The sequence below is a fragment of the Cadophora gregata genome (assembly GCF_030347475.1).
Source record: "Cadophora gregata isolate MNR1 chromosome Unknown scaffold_2, whole genome shotgun sequence".
In the NCBI taxonomy this organism is placed as follows: Eukaryota; Fungi; Ascomycota; class Leotiomycetes; order Helotiales; family Ploettnerulaceae; genus Cadophora; species Cadophora gregata.
Genome location: NW_026695925.1, coordinates 388,895 through 408,508, shown reverse-complemented (window position 1 = coordinate 408,508; position 19,614 = coordinate 388,895). Strand labels below are relative to the sequence as shown.

The 19,614-nt window shown below is 48.3% G+C and overlaps 7 protein-coding genes across 7 annotated transcripts; 3 read left to right on the top strand and 4 right to left on the bottom strand.

Moving 5' to 3' along the window:
- Window positions 1-817: 817 nt before the first annotated feature.
- Window positions 818-2,200, bottom strand: ONS95_007475 (calmodulin). The gene is made up of 7 exons (XM_058500982.1): window positions 2,058-2,200; window positions 1,878-1,934; window positions 1,758-1,773; window positions 1,489-1,614; window positions 1,350-1,420; window positions 1,147-1,288; window positions 818-1,091 (listed from the first exon to the last, which is right to left on the bottom strand). The coding sequence occupies exons 1-7, from the start codon at window positions 2,058-2,060 to the stop codon at window positions 1,057-1,059; spliced, it is 450 nt and encodes a 149-aa protein (XP_058362299.1). The 5' UTR covers window positions 2,061-2,200; the 3' UTR covers window positions 818-1,056.
- A 138-nt stretch (window positions 2,201-2,338) lies between these two features.
- On the top strand, window positions 2,339-4,560 carry ONS95_007474 (uncharacterized protein). Its single transcript, XM_058500981.1, has 3 exons — window positions 2,339-2,477; window positions 2,532-3,061; window positions 3,110-4,560. Exons 1-3 carry the CDS (start codon window positions 2,455-2,457, stop codon window positions 3,616-3,618), a joined length of 1,062 nt encoding a protein of 353 aa, XP_058362298.1. The 5' UTR covers window positions 2,339-2,454; the 3' UTR covers window positions 3,619-4,560.
- A 1,483-nt stretch (window positions 4,561-6,043) lies between these two features.
- ONS95_007473 (uncharacterized protein) lies at window positions 6,044-7,081 on the bottom strand (the record flags this gene model as incomplete). Its single annotated transcript, XM_058500980.1, has 1 exon — window positions 6,044-7,081. One exon carries the CDS (start codon window positions 7,079-7,081, stop codon window positions 6,044-6,046), a length of 1,038 nt encoding a protein of 345 aa, XP_058362297.1.
- A 933-nt stretch (window positions 7,082-8,014) lies between these two features.
- On the top strand, window positions 8,015-9,647 carry ONS95_007472 (uncharacterized protein). Its single transcript, XM_058500979.1, has 4 exons — window positions 8,015-8,367; window positions 8,423-8,935; window positions 8,987-9,227; window positions 9,336-9,647. Exons 1-4 carry the CDS (start codon window positions 8,313-8,315, stop codon window positions 9,433-9,435), a joined length of 909 nt encoding a protein of 302 aa, XP_058362296.1. The 5' UTR covers window positions 8,015-8,312; the 3' UTR covers window positions 9,436-9,647.
- A 254-nt stretch (window positions 9,648-9,901) lies between these two features.
- ONS95_007471 (uncharacterized protein) lies at window positions 9,902-12,040 on the bottom strand (the record flags this gene model as incomplete). The annotated part of the gene is made up of 3 exons (XM_058500978.1): window positions 11,347-12,040; window positions 11,064-11,297; window positions 9,902-11,008 (listed from the first exon to the last, which is right to left on the bottom strand). Exons 1-3 carry the CDS (start codon window positions 11,653-11,655, stop codon window positions 9,902-9,904), a joined length of 1,650 nt encoding a protein of 549 aa, XP_058362295.1. The 5' UTR covers window positions 11,656-12,040.
- Window positions 12,041-15,090: 3,050 nt separating this feature from the next.
- Window positions 15,091-15,926, bottom strand: ONS95_007470 (uncharacterized protein). Its single transcript, XM_058500977.1, has 2 exons — window positions 15,780-15,926; window positions 15,091-15,699 (listed from the first exon to the last, which is right to left on the bottom strand). Exon 2 carries the CDS (start codon window positions 15,674-15,676, stop codon window positions 15,308-15,310), a length of 369 nt encoding a protein of 122 aa, XP_058362294.1. The 5' UTR covers window positions 15,677-15,699; window positions 15,780-15,926; the 3' UTR covers window positions 15,091-15,307.
- A 562-nt stretch (window positions 15,927-16,488) lies between these two features.
- On the top strand, window positions 16,489-19,393 carry ONS95_007469 (uncharacterized protein). Its single transcript, XM_058500976.1, has 5 exons — window positions 16,489-17,546; window positions 17,626-17,748; window positions 17,797-17,901; window positions 17,949-18,340; window positions 18,415-19,393. The coding sequence occupies exons 1-5, from the start codon at window positions 17,517-17,519 to the stop codon at window positions 19,043-19,045; spliced, it is 1,281 nt and encodes a 426-aa protein (XP_058362293.1). The 5' UTR covers window positions 16,489-17,516; the 3' UTR covers window positions 19,046-19,393.
- Window positions 19,394-19,614: the final 221 nt, after the last annotated feature.

Genomic DNA, 19,614 nt, shown 5'->3' with positions numbered 1-19,614 from the left:
CGTATTTCGTCAGACTTTCAGCTTGTTCTCAGTCTTTCTTATTTTTCACCACATTTACAGCTGTATTTACATAGTAAGGTCTTTCATGATACCGAGATGTTCATATATCTTCAATGCAAGAGACGGGAGCAATATTGACACTCCATCCTTATGTTGTATAGCTCATGGAGAATGCCGTCGACAAATCGAGAGATCTGGTCCCAATACTCAAGTCAACGCAGCAATGCAAGATCCGGGGTACGGACAAAATATATATCATCCTGTTTCCCACATCATATTCTCCACACACGCAGAACAGAGGTGAGAGAGGGAGCTGAAGACAATCATCAGCTAGCTGTGGTTATTTTGTTATCATCAGCTATCCTATCTACCAATGAACCACAACCATACTACAAAGTTCTTTGTCTCCAAAGCCGCTCATCGAACAAGCTGCGAGAGGAAGCATAACTTAAAACAGAAAGATAAAACTTCAGTGTTAAGGATTCAGTATTTCTGTGCACGTTCTTCAATAACAGATGAACCTGTGGACTGAGGGTGCGATGAGTCAGGGCTGACCCTCTGACTCGGCGCTCTTTCATTGGCGAACTGTACTGATGGACGAGGCTGATTTTCTATGCAGACTTTGTAGGTGGAGGAAAAAAAAGGTAGGTGAGGAAAGACGAAAGAAAATGAATGGCGCCATCCAGTAGAGTTCAGGGAACACATACGTGTTCCAGCAATACCTACAACATTGGGCAGGCAGATCATCACGCTCGCATGCACATGTGAAAGCAACTAAAACGAGAATACATGAACAGAAATACTGATCAGTTAAGCAGCAAACCACTCAAATAGAACGCAATTGAATTGAAGGGTAATCATTGTAACGTTATTTGTGACCCATGCCAGCCAACCAATCTACCTAGCCCATTCCAATCCTTCCACCAATCCTTCCACCAATCCATTCATTCGTTCTATTCTTGAGACATGCCCTACGTCTCCGAAATACAGGCACGCTAAAAGACCATGCAAGATACGGAGCCTGCTCGCTTGTCTCCTACAAAGCATATGGAACCTCTACTTTTGCATCATGAGTTGGACGAACTCGTTGTCTAGGTGATGTTAGCAGAGACAAGGGGAGAGGAGAGAGGAGAGAGGAGTAGGTACAGTCAATTCGTCCATCGCCATCCTGATCAGCCTCTCTGATCATCTCATCGACCTCGTCATCCGTCAACTTCTCACCAATGGATGTCATGACATGACGGAGCTCAGCCGCGGAAATGAAGCCATTGTTGTCACGATCGAAGACCTGCACCATGATCAGTCAAGTCCGTTTCCAATTTCATACCAAGATGTGAAGGAGTACACACCTTGAATGCCTCTCTGATCTCCTCCTCGGAATCGGTATCTTTCATCTTCCTTGCCATCATCGTAAGGAACTCTGTCATCAAAAGTCAACATCACGCCACTATTTCACTTCTTTTGTTGATCCGCATCCTCGAAACGCACCTGGGAAGTCGATCGTGCCATTGTTATCAGCATCGACCTCGTTGATCATATCCTGAAGTTCAGACTCGGAAGGATTCTGGCCGAGCGAGCGCATAACGGTTCCCAGCTCCTTGGTAGTGATTTGTCCTGCAGAAGTTCCATCAGCCATTTGCCTTGGTACCCCTGAAGCCTTGTCCAAACAAGCATTGCAGACCGAAATGCCTTATCCCAAAGCGACCAAGTCGTGCATCGTAAATAATGATTGGGGGACATGTCTTGGGAGTACTAACCATCGCCATCCTTGTCCTGTTCCAAGCAAAAGTTGTCAGTATCCAGCTTTGTAAACAAGCTTTTCCCACTCTGGACGGGGCTGAAGAAAAGAAGGAACAAGACCCCAGAAGTGTACTTACGAACAGGGAGAAGGCTTCCTTAAACTCGGAAACTTGCTCTTCGGTAAGAGAATCAGCCTGCAAAGGTTCCAGCCATTAGCCTACATTCTTCTTGCAATCGTGGACACCCCGCGACTGACGACAAGCCGGTACCGCGGGGTCGTGGGGAGATTTCGATCGTGCGTGGAGGGAGCTTCGTACCATATTGACGGTTGTGTGAGGGATGAAGAGGGAGGATCGTACAGATCGTGAGGTTTATGTACTCCGCCGGGCGTGGATGGTGAGTCAGGATATTGTGGTAGTCGGCTTCGTCCTGATGTTGTGTGTATACGATACGAGAAGTGTTGATGGATGATTGCGCTGCGAGTGGAGTGGTGGGTTTGGCAACAAAGGTGTAACGGTGACCTGAACGAGCCATTGTGGCAGTATCTTCTATCAGCCTCATGCCTGAGGAGCCAAGCTCGACTCGTGGAACAGGACAACAATCATGCTTCTGCCACTCACAACACCACAACTTTCTATTCTTTTATTGAGGTGCCCACATAGATGATAAACTAATACAGCTTCTCCTTGATTCAATTTGGCCACAACCGCCACGATGTGGCGCGATCGCACCAATCTGTACCGTATCCCGTCCACGTACACCATTCAAACCAGCAGCTAACACATCCCCAGCTACATTTCCTACCGTCAATCGTACGCCCATCACCCAGCCAAGAAAACAAAATACTCCTCAAGCAATGGCTACAGTTCTTCTATCCCCTCGGGCTCCTCGGAGCGACAAGGCCTCATATCCGCCGGCGCATTCGAGGATGATGGTGACGCAGTAATAGAGATGGACCTCCTCCCCCCGCGATGGGCAGATATATCCGACGAAGTGACCGAATACCTTACAGACATTGCATCCAAGAGCGTGAAGCTGGAAAAGTTACACCAGAAACATGTACTGCCTGGATTCGACGATGAGGAAGTCAAAAGGAATGAGGAAGGGGAGATAGAGCGCCTGACCCAGGATATCACACGTGGATTCCATGATTGCCAGAAAGCTATTCAGAGAGTCGAACAGATGGTTAGAGAAAATAAACAGCAGGGAGGAATCAGTAAAGGCGAAGAAACTATGGCAAGAAATATACAGATATCACTTGCAGGAAGAGTACAAGAAGCCAGCGCAGGATTCAGGAAAAAGCAGAGCGCATACCTGAAGAGTACGCCTCTTAACATTATCTCCCTTGGACCCTAGCTAATTAATCCAGAACTCCGCGGCCTCTCCGGCATGAACCCATCCATAGAGCGCAGTTCCACACCCTCATATACACCATACACCGACCCCTCCATCATGGAATCCGACGCCGACAAATCCTACTCCCAATCCACCCTCCAACAAACGTCCCAAAAACAACTAACTTCGAACGACGCCGCCATCATGCAGCGCGAGCGCGAAATCACCGACATCGCCCAAGGCATCATCGAACTAGCCGACATCTTCAAAGAACTCCAAACCATGATTATCGACCAAGGAACCATGCTCGATCGTATCGACTACAACGTCGAGCGAATGGCTGTGGATATCAAAGCTGCGGATAAGGAGCTGAATGTTGCGAGTGGGTACCAGAAGAAGGGGACGAAGAGGAGGATTATCTTCTTATTGATATTACTTGTGGTGGGAATGTTTATTCTGTTGATGATTAAGCCGAAGAGGCATAGTGGAGGCTCGAAACCAGAGCCGGGTCTGGGGCCGGCGGAGGAGAATGTTCCTCCTTGAATGCACGAGATACCCTATCAAGCAAGCAAACTGTCTTTGGGACTGAGCGCGTGACAGTGACGACATGGAGCTGAGGAAATTCACCTTACGAGACTGAAATTATCTCGTATGGAACATGTCACAAGCCTCGTGGCTCATTCCCACACTTTCACACAACTCGCCAGTGTTTCCCTGTAAAACACCGGTTGCCTCCAGCCAGCCACCACAAACTCGTAGACTTGCTCCCGAGATACAGAAAAAGGAGAAGCAAGTCAAGCTCCACCTGCTCCAACTCTCTACAAGTCATATATCTTCACAAAACTTCTACCCTCCTTTCCACTCTATTTCTCCCACCGGCATCACATGACACTCATGTTTCCACGCTCTCTCTGCCAATCTGGACTGAAGGTATGAAGTTGGATGGATGACAACACTTGATTTAATGACAACATCTCATCTCGTCGGAAGTTCCTCGCCCTCGAACACGTACTGTTACCTGTTATCTTGTTCCTCCCTTCAAAATGCAATTATTCTCCGGAAAGAAAACTAGTAGGCGGAAGAAACAGAACACAGTCTTATTAGTGCTGCTATCTAGAGCTGACCGCTGAACATTCGTGGATCCAGACTCGTCCAGGTACACACTTCGTGTAGGAAAGGTGGGATTTCTGATTCTGTAAGACGGGCAGGAAGGAGCTTGTTTATATACACTTTTACTTTTCAGAGGGAGCACTGAAGATAAGACTAGTGGGGTTGGGTGCTAGTCAATGGCTACGGTAAGGAAGGATATTGTTGTTGGTATTCACTCTATAAACCTCATTCTTCTCCATGTTAATAAAACCTGAGAGTTGCCTGGGAGCGAAATGAAAGTCCTGAATTGGGAGGCGCTAAATAGAGGAGATTTGCTCCTGTTCTCACGTACGTTGGCTATAAATAACATATCTAAACTGAATATCTCATCCAGAGAAAAAGAAGAACACCCTAACGGAGGTCGTATGGTGAGACTGTCTTGCAGCAAAAACCTACCCACACGCTTCATTCGGGTTGTTACTGTCTCAAGAGTCTCGGTGTTGCTAGCGGTAGGTGGAAGTATTCGTCTACTTACGCTTGTTTAGACGTCATCCAAGTAGGTTACTATTACTGTCAACCTTCACACTGCTGTCAATCGTACTAAGAACACCGAAAACCAACTTCAGCCTCACACAATTCCTATCAGAATGTTGACTTTTTCTCCCTAGTCAGTATCACACATTCTCCTCACCACCTAGGAGCTTTCTTCCCAAATAGTTACGACGAAAGCACTCATCAGGCCAAGCACACCAGCCTCCGCCAACATGTACATGGTTGTGATAACATTGTTGCGTTCTGACTTCTAAGTTAGATGCTGCGGCGGCTTATATATTCAGCCCCTTTTCTTCATTTCACTGATTCTGACAGGTATCTTATGATTTACACCCTCTCTTAAGAAGTGAATCAGAAACAGCTCATATGAATACCACCTGAGCGCCGGGTATTTCTAAATGGCTGGGCTTCACTTCCTGACCTGAATAGGCTATTTTTGTTATTTAATGCAGGAAAGACCTCCAGCGGAGACATCAAGCCTCACCGCAGATGCCAATAAGTCGTAGTCATTGCTCGTCGAAGCAGTCTGAAGCAGATTGTTGGCAAATTTCCATTCCTATTCTTGCAGATAATGATTGCCAATTGAATCTTTTGAGATGTTGTTGGATTGGTATCATCTCGGATTCTGAAAATTCAAAGGCTTGGCGTTCAGCTCTGATCATTGTCATTGAACCTTTTGTTGTCTTGTTCTACTACTGTCAACGTCTCTAGCAAAGTCCGACCTAGGCCAGTTCAACTACAAAGATCTTGAAAGGTATCTTCACATAATTTTGAGAGCTAGAATTGCAATATTTAGCAACAATGGAGCGAAATCGTCGTCTCAAATGCTTCTGCTTTTGTATATCGGTTTCTTGATAGAGGTCTGCCAACCTGGACATGTTAATGTACCCTTCTTGTGATCTGAAGTTCATGAATCTGGATGGATATTCTGTTGTGAGAGCCTGAAGGCTGAAGTAGCAGAGTACAGAAGAAGGGCTGTCAGTATCATGAGATTGTCCAACTGGCTAACCTTTGGAGAGAATGGACACTGGCATGATTGCTCTTATATGGCATTAGCGAAATTGAATCTCTGGTTTCCTGGTTGTCACAATATACGAGAAGATGGCAATGGAATATTTTGTAGATTGTATGCGATGCTGGATGCTTGCAGCTCCTGTTGTACTCGTGATGGCTGCTATAAACCCTGTCCTCATGTGAGCGTCGATACGCTACGGAGGCTCCAACACTTTTTCTATTTCTTCGGCCACCTTTAGAGCAAGTTCTCAGACCTCATTGTGATTTAAAGTAACAAGCTATACAATATAGGTGATTATCGCAGGGATGGTACTCAGGTTGTTTTAATTTTGAACCGCATCTCACCAGCACCACGGAAAATTCTGCTTGTGGAACAGACCGCCAAACCTTGCCTAGCTGAGCCCAAAAAGATCTTTTTGGCCTCTTCAGTTCTCAGCGAGAGAGAAGCAGTTTCCTCGGTGTTGTATGCATACCCGCCCTCTCTGTTCTTGAATTGGACTTCACCAGCCGATCTCTCTAAATCGTTTGTGAGATGCCAAAAATTGAAATCACCCACCGAAACCAGGATATCATTGAGATTCGGGAAGTATATGGGAGTGGGCGCTTCCAAATTTTGGAAATCGCCAATACTATCCCTGACTTCAGCGTACTCACAGGCGATAGTTTCGAGCTTGTGCAAGCACGTCATCGACATCAGCTCCTTCATTGACTCTTGGGTGACACTCGTCTCCGTCTCATCATGATTGGCAGAGATGTAAAGAATGTCAATGATTGGATCGATGTATGTGACGGAGCCAGGTATAGTAAGAAATGGCAATCGATGTTTCTGTGCGACAGCAACTTCGTTGTCATCTTCGTGGTCATCGTAATCGAAATAGTTGACCTTGACTGGTATCGTAAGCTCTAGGAAAGGAGAGTAGTATTTCAAGAACTCCGCACGAGACTCCTTGTTGGTTCCAAGCATGCCAGACGGTATGCCTTGACTCTCCCGACGGCAGACCCAGCCTCCGGGATACTGATAGTCAATCTCAACAACTTTTGGGCCAGGTAGAGAGTGGAACCAGATCTTGCATCGCATTTCAGCCGGCAATTTTGGGAAGAGCGTGAATTTGTTGAACGTGATTTGAGTATCCGAGTCCATTCTGATGACCTCCTTCGTTGAGGATGGAGCGATGACCTCAGTTCCCGATGATGTGGCTGCCACGGAGGTCTTTTGTATGAGAGTGAATTCTTCTACGGAGGCGATAGCAGCTGACTCGAGTTCGACTTCAATTTGAGAATTTGTAGAGTTGGCGAGAGGCAGATCAATACTCTCTATCGCCTTCGGAGCGTGGGAGTTGATGGACGTCATCTTGGAGACTTGATAGATGTTAGAATATTTGAGAATAATGCGAGAGCCATGCTCGAGGAAGTATTTTGGTACCTTTATTGTCTTGAAGTCGCTGCGCTTTTCTGAATACGAGCTGGAATGTCAAGCGTGGTCCTTGAGACTTGTGATGAAGTGATATCTTGGGTTTGAGCCGCGTCGCAGAGATCGTAGATAAGGAAGTTGAGTTCGACCAACGTTCGAGAGGTTCGAGTCTTACTGCGCGGCTATAGATGGAGATGGAGATTGAGATCTGTAGTTATTGTTCTTGTTCCTCAAAGGATGAGTTCAAGGTGGAAATGGAGTTGTATGCTAAGGAAATGGAACGAGCCTAGAAGTAATGTTGATACTGGAAAGTACCTCTCGGTCGCCTATCTAGTACAGGGCTAGCGCGATCTAGTTTTCATCTGCCTATAGGAAGCAAGTGAAAGATATAAGAGGTTCACTATTCGGTACAGATTTGTATGGAATTCAGATGCTCGAACATATCTCTACAATATTTACACTTTTACCAGGAACGATCACGATCATTGACACCTTGGGCTTCGAAACGAAAAGAAGCGTCGTCTGACAGTTGTCTCTTCAAGGTGGACGGGGGTAGGTTGCTAGAAGATGAGTGAATTTGGTGTCCGATTGCTTGCCGTGCCAGTGGCACGTACGTGAAGCTCCGGGAAATTTGAGCGTGTTGAAGTTTCTGGTACTCGGTATTACTAAGGTGCCGATTTAAAGCTTTGTAATAACGGTGAAGTAATAAAGTAGACAGCCAGACAAATAATAGGAAAACAGCCAATCATCTCCGTCCGAGTAACGGTCGAATCATTGTGAAGAACCCAATGCGGGGGCTGATCATTGGGCCGCCCCCACGTTCCGAATACGCGTATTCAGCCAGTGGTGGCATTTACGTGAACTCATCCATCCCTACCAACCAGTGATTTATCTTGAAGTGAACATGCATCAAATGCAAAAACGGCTTTATTCTCAAGTTTCACAGCAGACTTACTGCCGAGTGACTCACATCACCGATGCATTTTGTAAATCTTCCTGCAGTTTCGTCGAGCTCGTTGTGTGGTCGACATATGTTTAGCGGCCTAGACTGTCTCTGAGGTTCATCGATATAAAACCCCATCAATCCTCTAGGGTCAAGTCTCTTTTACCATCAAACTCGCGCTCATAATCACAATATTCGAACCGCCATCCCACATTTTTCTTTCCAGATATGAATCCCGTCAACACAAAACCTTACACTCTCCCTGAGGATGCAACTTGGCTAAGTTGGTCAACCATATCTCATGAATCATGAAACTGCAGACACTAACAAGTATTCAGTTACCGGCTGCTCATCTGGAATCGGTCGTGCCATCGCAACTCTCATAGCCAGCAAACCCAAGCATCGCTTAATCGCAACAGCCCGCAAGCTCTCCGACCTATCCTACCTCCCCGACACCAACCCCAACATCGTCAAGTTGGTACTGGACGTGACATCCCCTAGATCCGTCAACGCTGCATTCGCTGATGCAGCGCAACACTTCGGTTCCAACTTCCATCTCGACATTGTCGTCAACAATGCGGGGTACTCGTTGTCAGGTGATACGGTCAATGCGACCGAAGAAGAGACTCACAAGGAGCTGGAGACTATTTTCTTTGGAACTACACGTGTGACTACACGCGCTATTGAGAATATGCGCCAGAGTGAAGGGTTCCGAGGCGGTTTTATTTTCAATATTTCGTCTTTGGCGGGATTGGTGGCTTTCCCTGGTCATGCGTATTACCATGCGAGTAAGTTTGCTGTCGAAGGATTTACGGAGTCTGTTGCGAGAGAAGTTCATCCTGATTGGAATAGTAAGTTCTTGAGTTTTTGGTTGTGTCTGTCATTGCTGAATAGTGGCACAGTCAATTTCTGTATCGTTGAGCCAAGCGGGGTGAAAACCGAGTTTGAAGGCCACAGCAAAGCCAAGATTCAACCACATCCTGCATACGCGGCGCCTGATATGCCGGCCAGAAAGCTGGAGCATTATGTCGAGATGGGAATCAATGCCGGTGCGGCGGCTGGTATGATTGAGCCCGAGAAGTTGGCTGAGACTCTCTACACTGTTGCTAGTCGAGGACAAAATATTCCGCTTCGACTGCCTTTGTAAGTATCACTCTTGCCCATCTCTTTCTTTCCCAAATCATAAGAAGAGTTCTAGACTGCATTTCTTCATCTATTCATCAGACTTTCCTGCTGATATTTGCTTTCAAGGGGATTAACAACATGGAGAATGGCAAGGGCAAAATTCGAAGGATTCATAAAGGAGTTGGACGATCTTAAAGAATTGAGCGCAATGGGAAAGAAAGTTTGAATATCTCAGAATTATAAACGAGATGAGAATCAGGGTTCTAAGCCATGCCAGTCCTTGCAGATGACACTGTTTATCGAGATCTCGCTTAACAAGGTTCAGGAGGTACAGTAACGAGGCCCATGACCTTGTCACCTCCAGAACCGCGTAAAATAACCTGGACTCCGTGGAGATGGTCAAGGGACCCAGAACTTCCGTGAAGCCACAGGACCCTGCTTTTCTTTTCGTCACATCGTGACCGATTCTTACCACTCGATGCAACCCTTTGCTCTGCCTACATCAATCACATTCAACGAAGAGGCGACACGTGGCAGTATGTAGGGAATGAACTAGGAGCGGCAGTCTTCCCTGACTGACATCCCCTTCTTCGATACGATACATTCAGTGGCATCCAGCGAGCGGAGTTACGTCCTTGCAGGATCCCGCCTACAAAAACCAACCCCCAACCCCTAAATGCCACGCATTCTACTCACTGCGGCCTCAAAGCACCCTTCTCACTCATCCCCCACCTCTTATGAATCTGCTGCCTCATCGTCTTCCCCCAAAACGCAATCGGAATCGCCACACACCCCACAACCGCAATCAAAATCCCAATCTCCATATCCGCATTCGCATGTCCCTGCGACCTAATCCACGGCATGATCCCAAACCCCACCCCGAAGCTCGCCAAATTCGCAAAACTACTAAGCACAACCAACGCTGGCGCCGCCCATCGAGGGAACGCCTCCGTAACCCAAAGCGTATTGGCAGTAGCCAAGCTGACAACCGTGAAGTAGTTGAGCCCATACGCGATGTAGATCCACATATGATGCCAGTGCCGCCCCACTGCAAGTCCGTAGATGATGATGTTGAGCGTGCCTGTGAAGATGGGGAGGACGAAGGCGGGGAGGTAGTGCTCTGCATCGCGGACACCTAGGTTGCGTTTTGCGAGTCGGCAGATTACGCATGAGACCAGGAACCCTGACACTGGCAGCGCAATGAGACATCCGGCCGCGCCGGAGAAGTGGATGTACGAGCAAGCTTCTAGAGTGAGCTGGAAGCGTGGTTGTAATAAGATGTCGCTGTATGTTTGTCTGATTGAGAGGTTGCTGGCGGAGACGAGGGCGTTGAGAATAGCGACCCAGAATATCAGAGGGTTCAAGAGACATCCTAGGACTTGTGCATAGCATGCTCGCATTGCTTTCCATCCCCCTCGTGTGAGGCCCCAGATCTTTAGATTGCGAGCCCAGGGGAATCGACTTGGTGTGTCTGGGAGTGCTTTGCCGCCTGGGATCTCCTCCCAGTCTTCGTAGACTTGAACTTTCTCCGTGGCGCTTTGCATGAGTATGCGTCCGTTGAATGCGACGGGTGGGCGGATGAAGTATGTTTCTGGGTAGAAGAAGAAAGCTAGGATAACAGACAGGAGAGATGGAATAGACCAAGAGTGGTAGAATAATCGCCATGTGGCTTTCTGGGTGATGAAAAGAGGGATAAGTCCTAGTAGTAGCGCAGTGAAGAACCCGACAAGGCAGAATAGCATGGCAATTGCTTGTGGCCGGTGGTGTATGAAGGTGAGGTCTATAACCATCAAGAGAGCCTATATCAGATCAGATAGGTTTCCGACACGGTCTCGCAGAGTAGAGTCAACTTACCATACTCGAAGTGAGACCTTGGGCTAATCCAATGAAACAAGCAGCTGCTAGAACCTCGCCAAAATTTGTAGCAAACCCAGCAAGCAGAGATGAAAGGAATAATACGAGAGTACACAAGATGAATACGGGTCTTCGTCCAACTGCTAAGGATAAGGGAATCCAAATCAGCGCCCCGAGTCCCATGAACAGCTTTGGCATTGAGACAGCGCTGTCAGGGCTAATTAGACTTTTATCCTTATATCAGTCAGTTCAAGCACGGATTCGTGTTATCGCCGGAACGTACTTGCAGAGCAAACTCATTCCTGAACTCTTCGACCAAGAAACTTGCACCTTGTGTCAACGACTCCGCAGAGATAGAGAAGACGTAGAGCGCCAAGAAAGCTCGTGCTTGCTTCCATTTCGACCAGTTCAGTGGATCTTGCGCCGACTTGGTGGGGATGGGCAGCTTGAGGACCTTCCCATCCGACGAGATAATGAAGACACTACCAGAAAAGTCGCAAGACTCGTATTTGGCCCTCCTAGGCGACCATTCCGCGTAGGAAGCGGAAACGTCAGATTTTCTGGCCATCTCTTCGTCGTTCCGCATCGTCATATCGCAGCATTCGCAGGAATTTCGGATCTTGGAGAAGGCGCAAACAGCATGGCGACAAGCTCAGTATAAGACTTTTATATTTCCTTGGGAAATCTTGGAGCTCGAAGCTTAAAGAGCTTGTCTTACCCAAGACGCGGAACGTTGGTGGCTGATACACTGATGTCAAATGGTTTAAACTTCTTTCTCTACTGCGAACCTGTCACGTCTGTATACTTCAACATTAGAGTTCATCACAAAACCCCCCGCAGGAGATGGTGTCTGTTTGGTTTGTTCAATTCAGACGAGTAGTACGGAGAAAGGTACAAGTTCCATTGCAAGCATTGACCCGAACTCCGGATGAGGGATGCGAGGTCAACTTTGCATTTCCATGGCTAGTGAAACGGAGGTTATTCCAAAGTCGGGTGAAACTCCGATGGTCACAGCTCTCAAGCGAGCGAATACTGTTGATGGGCTCTTATCACTAACTAGTCGAAATCTGTAGACATAAACTTTAATCGTGAGTGTCAAACATTTATCTTGATTTTAGACTTTGGCTCAGACATCCCGATGTCCTGGGTAGGATATGCAAAGGTTAAAGCTGCCGACTACAGTACACTGTGGGTATGAGATGGACGTCGATCCGGGGCGGCCCAACTCGATGACCACCGTAAATAAGCGAGAAGTAGGAACATTAAAAACATCCGCTTTACACGTAGTACCACGACTATGAATCGTCAAACACTCTTAGGAAGTTGAGAAGAAGTACTTCATCCTATTGACACATTCTCCGTTGCGAGGCATTTGGTACTTAGTCTCAATAAGTACAGTGATCTTCCACGAACCCTCAACAGACATTAACTCGGTCCAGCTCAATCCGTGATCATCGTTGCGATAGTGTCCAGCAGAGAACAATAAGTGAGAATCATAACGTTTCACCGGACTTTGGGCCCGGAATCTGGGGTAATATAAGTTTCTGGAGTCATTATTGTCGCTCTCCATTCGGTAAGGTGTTGCGAACGCTTGGCACGAGCTCCCCCACTCCCGCGCTTCGGAGACACCTCCGTGTGGGGTATCTGAGTTCGAGGCCCAAGCACCCATTCATAGAAAGGGAAGGAAAAGCCCTCATGTTTACCCAAACTCATCTGATTGTACTCCCGTCCAAAATCTCTGCTTAGTTCAAGTCATCCCGTTTCGCCATTCTCGGACCATGGTTCAAGCTCGACGATGGCTTCTCCGGATAACTCACAAGCCGTACACAGAAAAATGGGAATCACTGATCGCAATCACAGCAATCTTGGAAAATTCTCGGGATCCCACAATCTCCTATCCCCGGGTATAAGTATACTTATAAGATGTTTCATGCTCTATGAAACGTCCTCATCCTTTCCCCGTCTGTTTTCGGTCCCATTGTTAAACACGCCACATCACCCAATACCGGGAACGGGCCAAACTCAATTTCTAAAGCTGCGAGTCGTAAGTCAACGGTCAAAACTGCAACTGTCAACACCGTCTACAGTACCAAGGAAAATATGACGAATCCCATCACATGCACATGTCCGGACCCGACGTTCAGAATCCGAGGCTGTCACCATTGCATGGCCGAGAGACCTGCACCTCATCGGAAGTGCTGGTGTACGCGTCGCTGTCCGGCTTGTCCTTGTTTTCTTTGTAATCCGAAGTTGTATGCGGCTTGTCCGAGTTGTGGGTTATTTGTTCGGGAGAGGAGTTTGGGAGATGGGGGTGCGGGTTTGGGGAGTTTCTGGCGGTGTTTCTGCGATTTGTGAAATAATGCGAGAGTGGTGTGGACTGAGGGTGAACTGGATGGTGTGATTGTGAGTCTTGGGTAAGTTGGGGACGAGTCAGGACTCGAGGGCTCGTTTGTGGAGGCTGGGGTGAAGAGAGTTGTGCCGCCAACCAGTGTGGTAGGAATAGGAAGCGTTGAGTAGTACAAAGGATGGGCGCCCTCGCTGCTGCATCTGACGGTTTATTTAGTATCTCAGTGGCCTCTAAAGGGGATTCTAATCTTCTGATGGCTCTTAATATGGATTGAGTGACGACTCTCTGGAACTGTTTCGGTGGGTTCCAAGTTGTGACTGTGTTAAGCGAGAATCGACAACACACCAACCCATACAATCCCAGATGCTTCTGTGAGCAATTTATTGTTCAAAAACAAACAAACACAACAATCCTATCCAAATATCTCAAGACTCATCCCTCCACCCCTTTCCATGACACCCAATATAAAATGCCCTCTTTCCCTCCTCCTAACCCCTTGCCTTCCCTCCCCTTTGGTCTCTCTTCCCTACAGTACACGTATCCCATCAACCCGAATAACAAACAAATCTACCCCATCAACACCAAACACCAAACACCAAACAACACCCCTCACCTCTCACCCATCAAACCTCAAAATCCACCAAATGATCAACCAACCAATCTACACCCACCCCCCCTCATCCTTCAAATACTTCCCCTCCGGCCCCCTCTTCCCCTGCTGTATAATCACCCACCCCAACAAACCGCCTTGTACGCATGGCAAGGAATCTCCTTATTACTCTAGTGTTACTGACTTCAAGAATCGAGGAAAGTTCTTTTTAGATTCAAACTTCGAAGTCAATGTCAAAGTCAGAGTTAAATCAGTAGATTTTGAGCAAGGAGAAGGGTCAGAGATGGAAAGTGGGAGAGGTATTCCCCATCCTCGTCTTTTCAAAGGCGTTTGGCCTTCTCCTGAGGTGGAGTGTGAACATGAGGGGTTTGAAGACGCTGGAGAGAGAGAGGGAGGGGGAGAGGGAGAGGGAGAGGGTGAGAGAGGAGGAGGAGGAGGGGGAGGGGATACACATGTGGAGGAGAATGCGGGTGTTGGGTGTGGGTGTACGGGGTGTGATAAGGAGGGGTGGGTTTGGTGTAGGGGGTGTGGGGAGTTGTTTAAGTTGAAGTTGAAGTTGAAGGGTGGGGAGGGGGAGGGTGAAGGGGATGGAGATGGGGATGGGGATGGGGATGAGATTAGGAATGGGGATGGGGAGAGAGAGAGGGAGAAGGAAAAGAGGGAGTTATATGAGTGGATTATGGGGTTGAGGAGGAGGGGGGAGGAGAGGAGGGAGTTTTGGAGGGGTTGGGGTTTGAGGGGGGAGAAGGTGCATGTGGTGGAGAGGGGGATGAAGGGAGGGGAGGAATAATGTTGTTACAAGTGAAAGCGAGATATACATATGTGTTGAAAGACCTTTTCGCAAGGTTGAATATTATGCTGTACTATGATGAATTGCTTAGTGTTGCGGTGATGGTATTATGACAGCGCAATGCTCTTTTCCAATGTGTAATCTGGATGAACTCTAAGTTTCATATCAAGGAACGGCACCGTGTACTTCTGTACGAATCGCAATTGATATCTCCTATTGAATTTGAAATGATCATGAGCAGGTATTCACTAGGACTGATCCACCAGCTGATTTCTTCACACCATGAGTCAAGATCTCTTCTTCATGTCACAAGAAGTCAATTGTAGAGTAGCTTGTGAATCAGGCGGTGAGTTTACCGTTCACCTACTTTCATCAATGACCGTCCTCTCCGCAACTTCAACACCTTGAATCCCACTACCCATCTTCAAATATAAGCCCCTTACAAAACACGACCTAAACCTCTTACAACCCCCCAAGCAGAATCCTTTTCAACAGCATCACGTTCCTCGCCCCCAACTACAAAAAACAACCACAACAAAAAAATGCCACAAGTTTGCCCAGACTGCCGCATCCAATCCGTCAGCGACATCCCCTCCTCCTTCGTCCCCTGTCCCGACTGCGGCAAAGCAACGATCAATCTGAGTAACCTGAGTGCGATAGATAGATTCGTGACGGATATGCAGAGTGGGGCGGTGTATCCCTCGCAGCAGAAGCATTGGAAGATGGTTGATGGGAATATGTGGTGGTGGTATACTGGGGGGCATTAGGGTGTGGGTGGTGGGTGGGTGATGTAGGGGGGGATGGGGGAATGGGAGGGGAGAGAGGAATGTATCGATGAGGTTATATTGTGAGTCTGAGATGGTCATATGATGATCTGTAGTATGTTTATCTGTAGGTTTAGCATGAACACCGTTGTGACAGACGCAAGCTGATAAAAAAGCCTTCCAAAACATGTGAGAATTGTCTTACCGAAACAAAAGCAAACTCAGAGATTACCTAGACGAGCCAGAATTCTTATCATAACATACGCAACAAAGTCACATCGGACCTTGAACTCGTGGCGTATCAAGCATTTTCTGCAATCAAATCTTTACTATGCAGCAGCAAGTCGCAACGTTAATAAACAATTGAAGTCTACGAGGTCCACTGGCAAAAGAACACACACCCAGCCAAGCCACTCGCCGAAATCAGGGGTAACTTAATGAATAATTCGTCCCTTAACCGAGCGAGCATTGTCCCGCATCCCAAACCAAATACCTACAGTAGCTTCGCATCCAGACTGGGTCTGCGCCACCGAAGAGGAGACGACAGAAACCAAACAAATCAAAGTCTCCGCATCGCGAGAAACAATGGATTGTGGCTGCAAAGCCTCAAAAGCCACGTTCGATAACTCGCATGAATATGTCAGTCATGTCAGCTTGCGGAATTGGTCAATGCGTCATTGTTTTGGCAGAAAGAACCAATGAACAATGGCGAATCGTTTGCATTAATTCCCAATCGCTTTGCACTGAATGGCTGAAATGTGACAATCTTTCATCTTAAAATCTCCATCCCTTGATAACCAAGCAAGCAAGCAAGCAAGCATCCCCCGCAGAACATAAATTATATGCACTTTTAATATGACAAACTTTCGTTCATCCCGTCCCCCCGTCCCCCCGTCCCCCCGTCCCCATCCCTCCCACGAGCCAAATTTCCCCTCTGCTCCCCCTCGGTTTTGTTTCTTGGTTCGTTCGGCTCGCTTATCTCGATCTGGGATCTCGACCTCCACTCGCACTCTCCGGGTCATCCTGCCGCAAAGTCCAGTAGATCCCGCCTTTCAATAGCGTCAACGCCCACGCCCCCTTTTCCCACTCTCTTTCTCCTCTCAACACCACCAGCACCCAATCACCACTATCCCAGCAAGCCCAACCTGAGCAGCTACCACACTTTATTGGGCGCCGTCCAAGCTCAGCAATTCCGAGCAACCGGGTTAGCACGAAGGACGGGCTGAGGAAAGGAAAAAATGCGAAAAGCAGCTCGACTCAAGCTTAAGCTCGAGATCGTCAACATGACCTGCCCAAGCGGGCTAGACAGGGTGGAAAAGATGCTGCATACAGGCAGGTGTTGGCGGTGCGGTGCGTACCCAGCTCGCCCAGGTGTTCGCCGACGACGACCCATTGCATGATTATGATAAGTTCCATTAGATCGCGCTTTCTTGATTCGAGATGCCCACCACCACCATCACAGTGGAGGGCGAGACTTCACGCTGCCAGGACCCAGGCGCTGCTTGCTTGCTGCTGCGTGCATGAACCAGCCAGATGGAAAGAAAGAAAGTCTGTCTTTCCACTACTGTACGCCGGAATTTTTTTTAAAATGACGGACCGCCCCAAATCCAATACCTAGAGCAAGCACCTAAAGCCATCGATTCTCCCGCATCTGTATCACACATCCCTTCCTCTTCCATCCTTTCTCTTTCCTTTTTTTCTTTTGACAGCGGCTCGAACACAGCACGCACGGTCTGCAGGCTGGCCATAAGAATAATAAGAACCTGCTTGTCCCACCTAGTCACTCGACCTCTGCGTCTTCTCGGTCCCACGATTCCGGATCGACTACGCTACCGATACCTAACCTAGAAGCTTTTCATACATTCGTTTGTTTGCTACCGACACGCCTGTGAGCCTCTGCAAAAAGTCGCGTGCGCGGATGTGATCGATACAAGGCAGAAATATGTATTTAGGGGTCACTCGCGGTGCTCAGGTATGTGTTTTGCGGTGCGGAATGTCTGGGTTTCGACCAATGAGGTGATGGGATGGACCGGGTACTGACATGTGTCAAGGTCACGGGCGTGGCAGTCTGTTCGTTATGCCTGACTTGGATATCCGTCACCCTGCGATTCTATGTACGATTGGCTATATTGAAGTTTGTGGGGAGGGAGGATTGGTTGACGATTGCGGCGATGGTAAGAGTGGATAGTGATGAGGATATTTTCGGTCACTGACTTCTGCAGATCGTGTTCACCATCTTCTGTTCCCTGTGTTTACGAGCAACGGTTTATGGACTCGGCGCACATATGGAGAATATTGAGCCCGCGTCATTAGAGACTGGATTCAAGGTCAGACTACTTACAATATCCAGGCGGATTATGCTTACGCCTGGCAGATTGTATTCATTTGCGAACTCCTATACGTCGTTGCAACAACAGTCACAAAAGTCGCCATTGCCGCATACTTCTTTCGACTCTCCAGTAAACGATACCAGCGAGTTGTGATATACGTCACCCTCGCAGCAGTCATGGTTTTCAGTACCATGTATTTCTTCTTTCTTATGTTCCAATGCAGTCCTATCAACTACCTCTGGACGAAATACAACGAAGACGGGAAAGGAACTTGCTTAAACAGCACTACTCTCTCAGCCGTCACCTACGCCCACTGCGCCATGTCCGCCATAACAGATTGGTCATTCGGAATCCTCCCCATCTTCTTCGTCTGGAAAATGCAAATGAACCCGCGCACCAAACTGTCCGTCATCCTCATCCTCTCCCTCGGATTCTTGTACGTCCTCTCCTCTCCTTCCCCTTTCCCACCACTGCCCCCAGTTCCCAGCTCCTAAACCTAACCCCCCGCAGCGCAAGCACCGCAACAATCGTCCGCATAGTCTACATCAAAGCCCTCACCGAAACCGACGACTATGCCTGGGAAGGCATCAACCTCGTCAAATGGTCCATGGTCGAACCCGCCATCGCCATCACCGCCATGAACATCGCCACCCTCCGGCCCCTCTTCAAAAACTTCCTCTCCTCCTTCGCATCCAAGCGCTTCGACCCCTCCTCCATCGACAGCGACGAGACCCTCCGCCCCTCCAACGACAGCCGCAGCCACTTCGCGCGCCGCAACAGCGTCTCGGCAAAGGACTACAGCGTGGAATTCGCGGAGCTGCTGGGTCTTAGTCGAGTGGGTGTCACGACGCATATCTCTGCTGGGGGCAGTCCCGAGGAGAGAGATCATTTTAGGAGGAGGTGGACTTTGGGGCTGGGGTTGGGAGGGGGGAGGAGTGCGGGGAGGAAGGCCGGCAGGAAGAGTTTTATGGATAGGGCGGCGGGCGGGGAGAAGCAGAGGTGTGAGAATGAGAGTCAGACGGAACTGAATAGTGTTGTTAGTGGGGATACGGGGATGGGTGCTCATGAGCGGGGGCCGGCGGTGGTGGATTGGAGGGCGGGGATCAAGACTACGACTGTTATCACGCATGAGACGCATTGAAATAGCGTATTGGAAATTGAAGATTGGTTTGACTTGCCTTGCCTTGGATTGGTACGGCGCAGGGCGGCGCGGGTGTTGGTATTGGAATTGGTGTATAGGGCTATCTCGAGATTGGGCGGGCGGGGCGTCATCGCCTTGGAAGAGAGAGAATTGGCATTTGGAATTTGAAAATTTTGGAAAATTTTGGAAATGGACTGGAGCTGGAGTTTATCCTACGCTTCTTCATCATCATTATGAGACGCGAGAGTTATATGATTGGAGTACTGGATTGGGTTTGGGGCGGTCAGGCGTTAGGTGTCGGATCATGGACTGTATCTTCTGTAATGAGTGAGGAGGAAGGTTGGGGGGCTTGGAAGTTTTGGGGGGGGAGATGGAGGATTGGGATTGAGGGCTGGGATTGGGGGTTTGGGGGTTTTGGGGATTGGGACTGGGATTGAGGGTTGATAATGGGGGTTCTAAACCCACTTATGCTGGGGTGAAGAATGCTGAGACTAAGTTCGGGCTGTGGTTCTGGGTCGAGATCGAGATCGAGATTGAGATTGAGATTGAGAGGGGAAGGAGGAGGGGAA

Excerpts from the sequence above, each read along its gene's own strand:
- ONS95_007475 (XM_058500982.1), bottom strand. Across the intron at positions 1,289-1,349 it reads AGATCAGAGAGGCATTCAAG|GTCTTCGATCGTGACAACAA; the intron begins GTGTGTACTCCT and ends ATCATGGTGCAG. Across the intron at positions 1,092-1,146 it reads TGGCGATGGACGAATTGACT|ACAACGAGTTCGTCCAACTC; the intron begins GTACCTACTCCT and ends AACATCACCTAG.
- ONS95_007474 (XM_058500981.1), top strand. The coding sequence starts at position 2,455 with ATGTGGCGCGATCGCACCAATCT. Across the intron at positions 2,478-2,531 it reads TGGCGCGATCGCACCAATCT|CTACATTTCCTACCGTCAAT; the intron begins GTACCGTATCCC and ends ACACATCCCCAG. Across the intron at positions 3,062-3,109 it reads GCAGAGCGCATACCTGAAGA|AACTCCGCGGCCTCTCCGGC; the intron begins GTACGCCTCTTA and ends TAATTAATCCAG.
- ONS95_007472 (XM_058500979.1), top strand. The coding sequence starts at position 8,313 with ATGAATCCCGTCAACACAAAACCTTACACTCTCCCTGAGGATGCAACT. Across the intron at positions 8,368-8,422 it reads TGAGGATGCAACTTGGCTAA|TTACCGGCTGCTCATCTGGA; the intron begins GTTGGTCAACCA and ends ACAAGTATTCAG. Across the intron at positions 8,936-8,986 it reads AGTTCATCCTGATTGGAATA|TCAATTTCTGTATCGTTGAG; the intron begins GTAAGTTCTTGA and ends ATAGTGGCACAG.
- ONS95_007470 (XM_058500977.1), bottom strand. The coding sequence starts at position 15,676 with ATGACCATCTCAGACTCACAATATAACCTCATCGATACATTCCTCTCT.
- ONS95_007469 (XM_058500976.1), top strand. The coding sequence starts at position 17,517 with ATGTATTTAGGGGTCACTCGCGGTGCTCAG. Across the intron at positions 17,547-17,625 it reads GGGTCACTCGCGGTGCTCAG|GTCACGGGCGTGGCAGTCTG; the intron begins GTATGTGTTTTG and ends ACATGTGTCAAG. Across the intron at positions 18,341-18,414 it reads ATCCTCTCCCTCGGATTCTT|CGCAAGCACCGCAACAATCG; the intron begins GTACGTCCTCTC and ends AACCCCCCGCAG.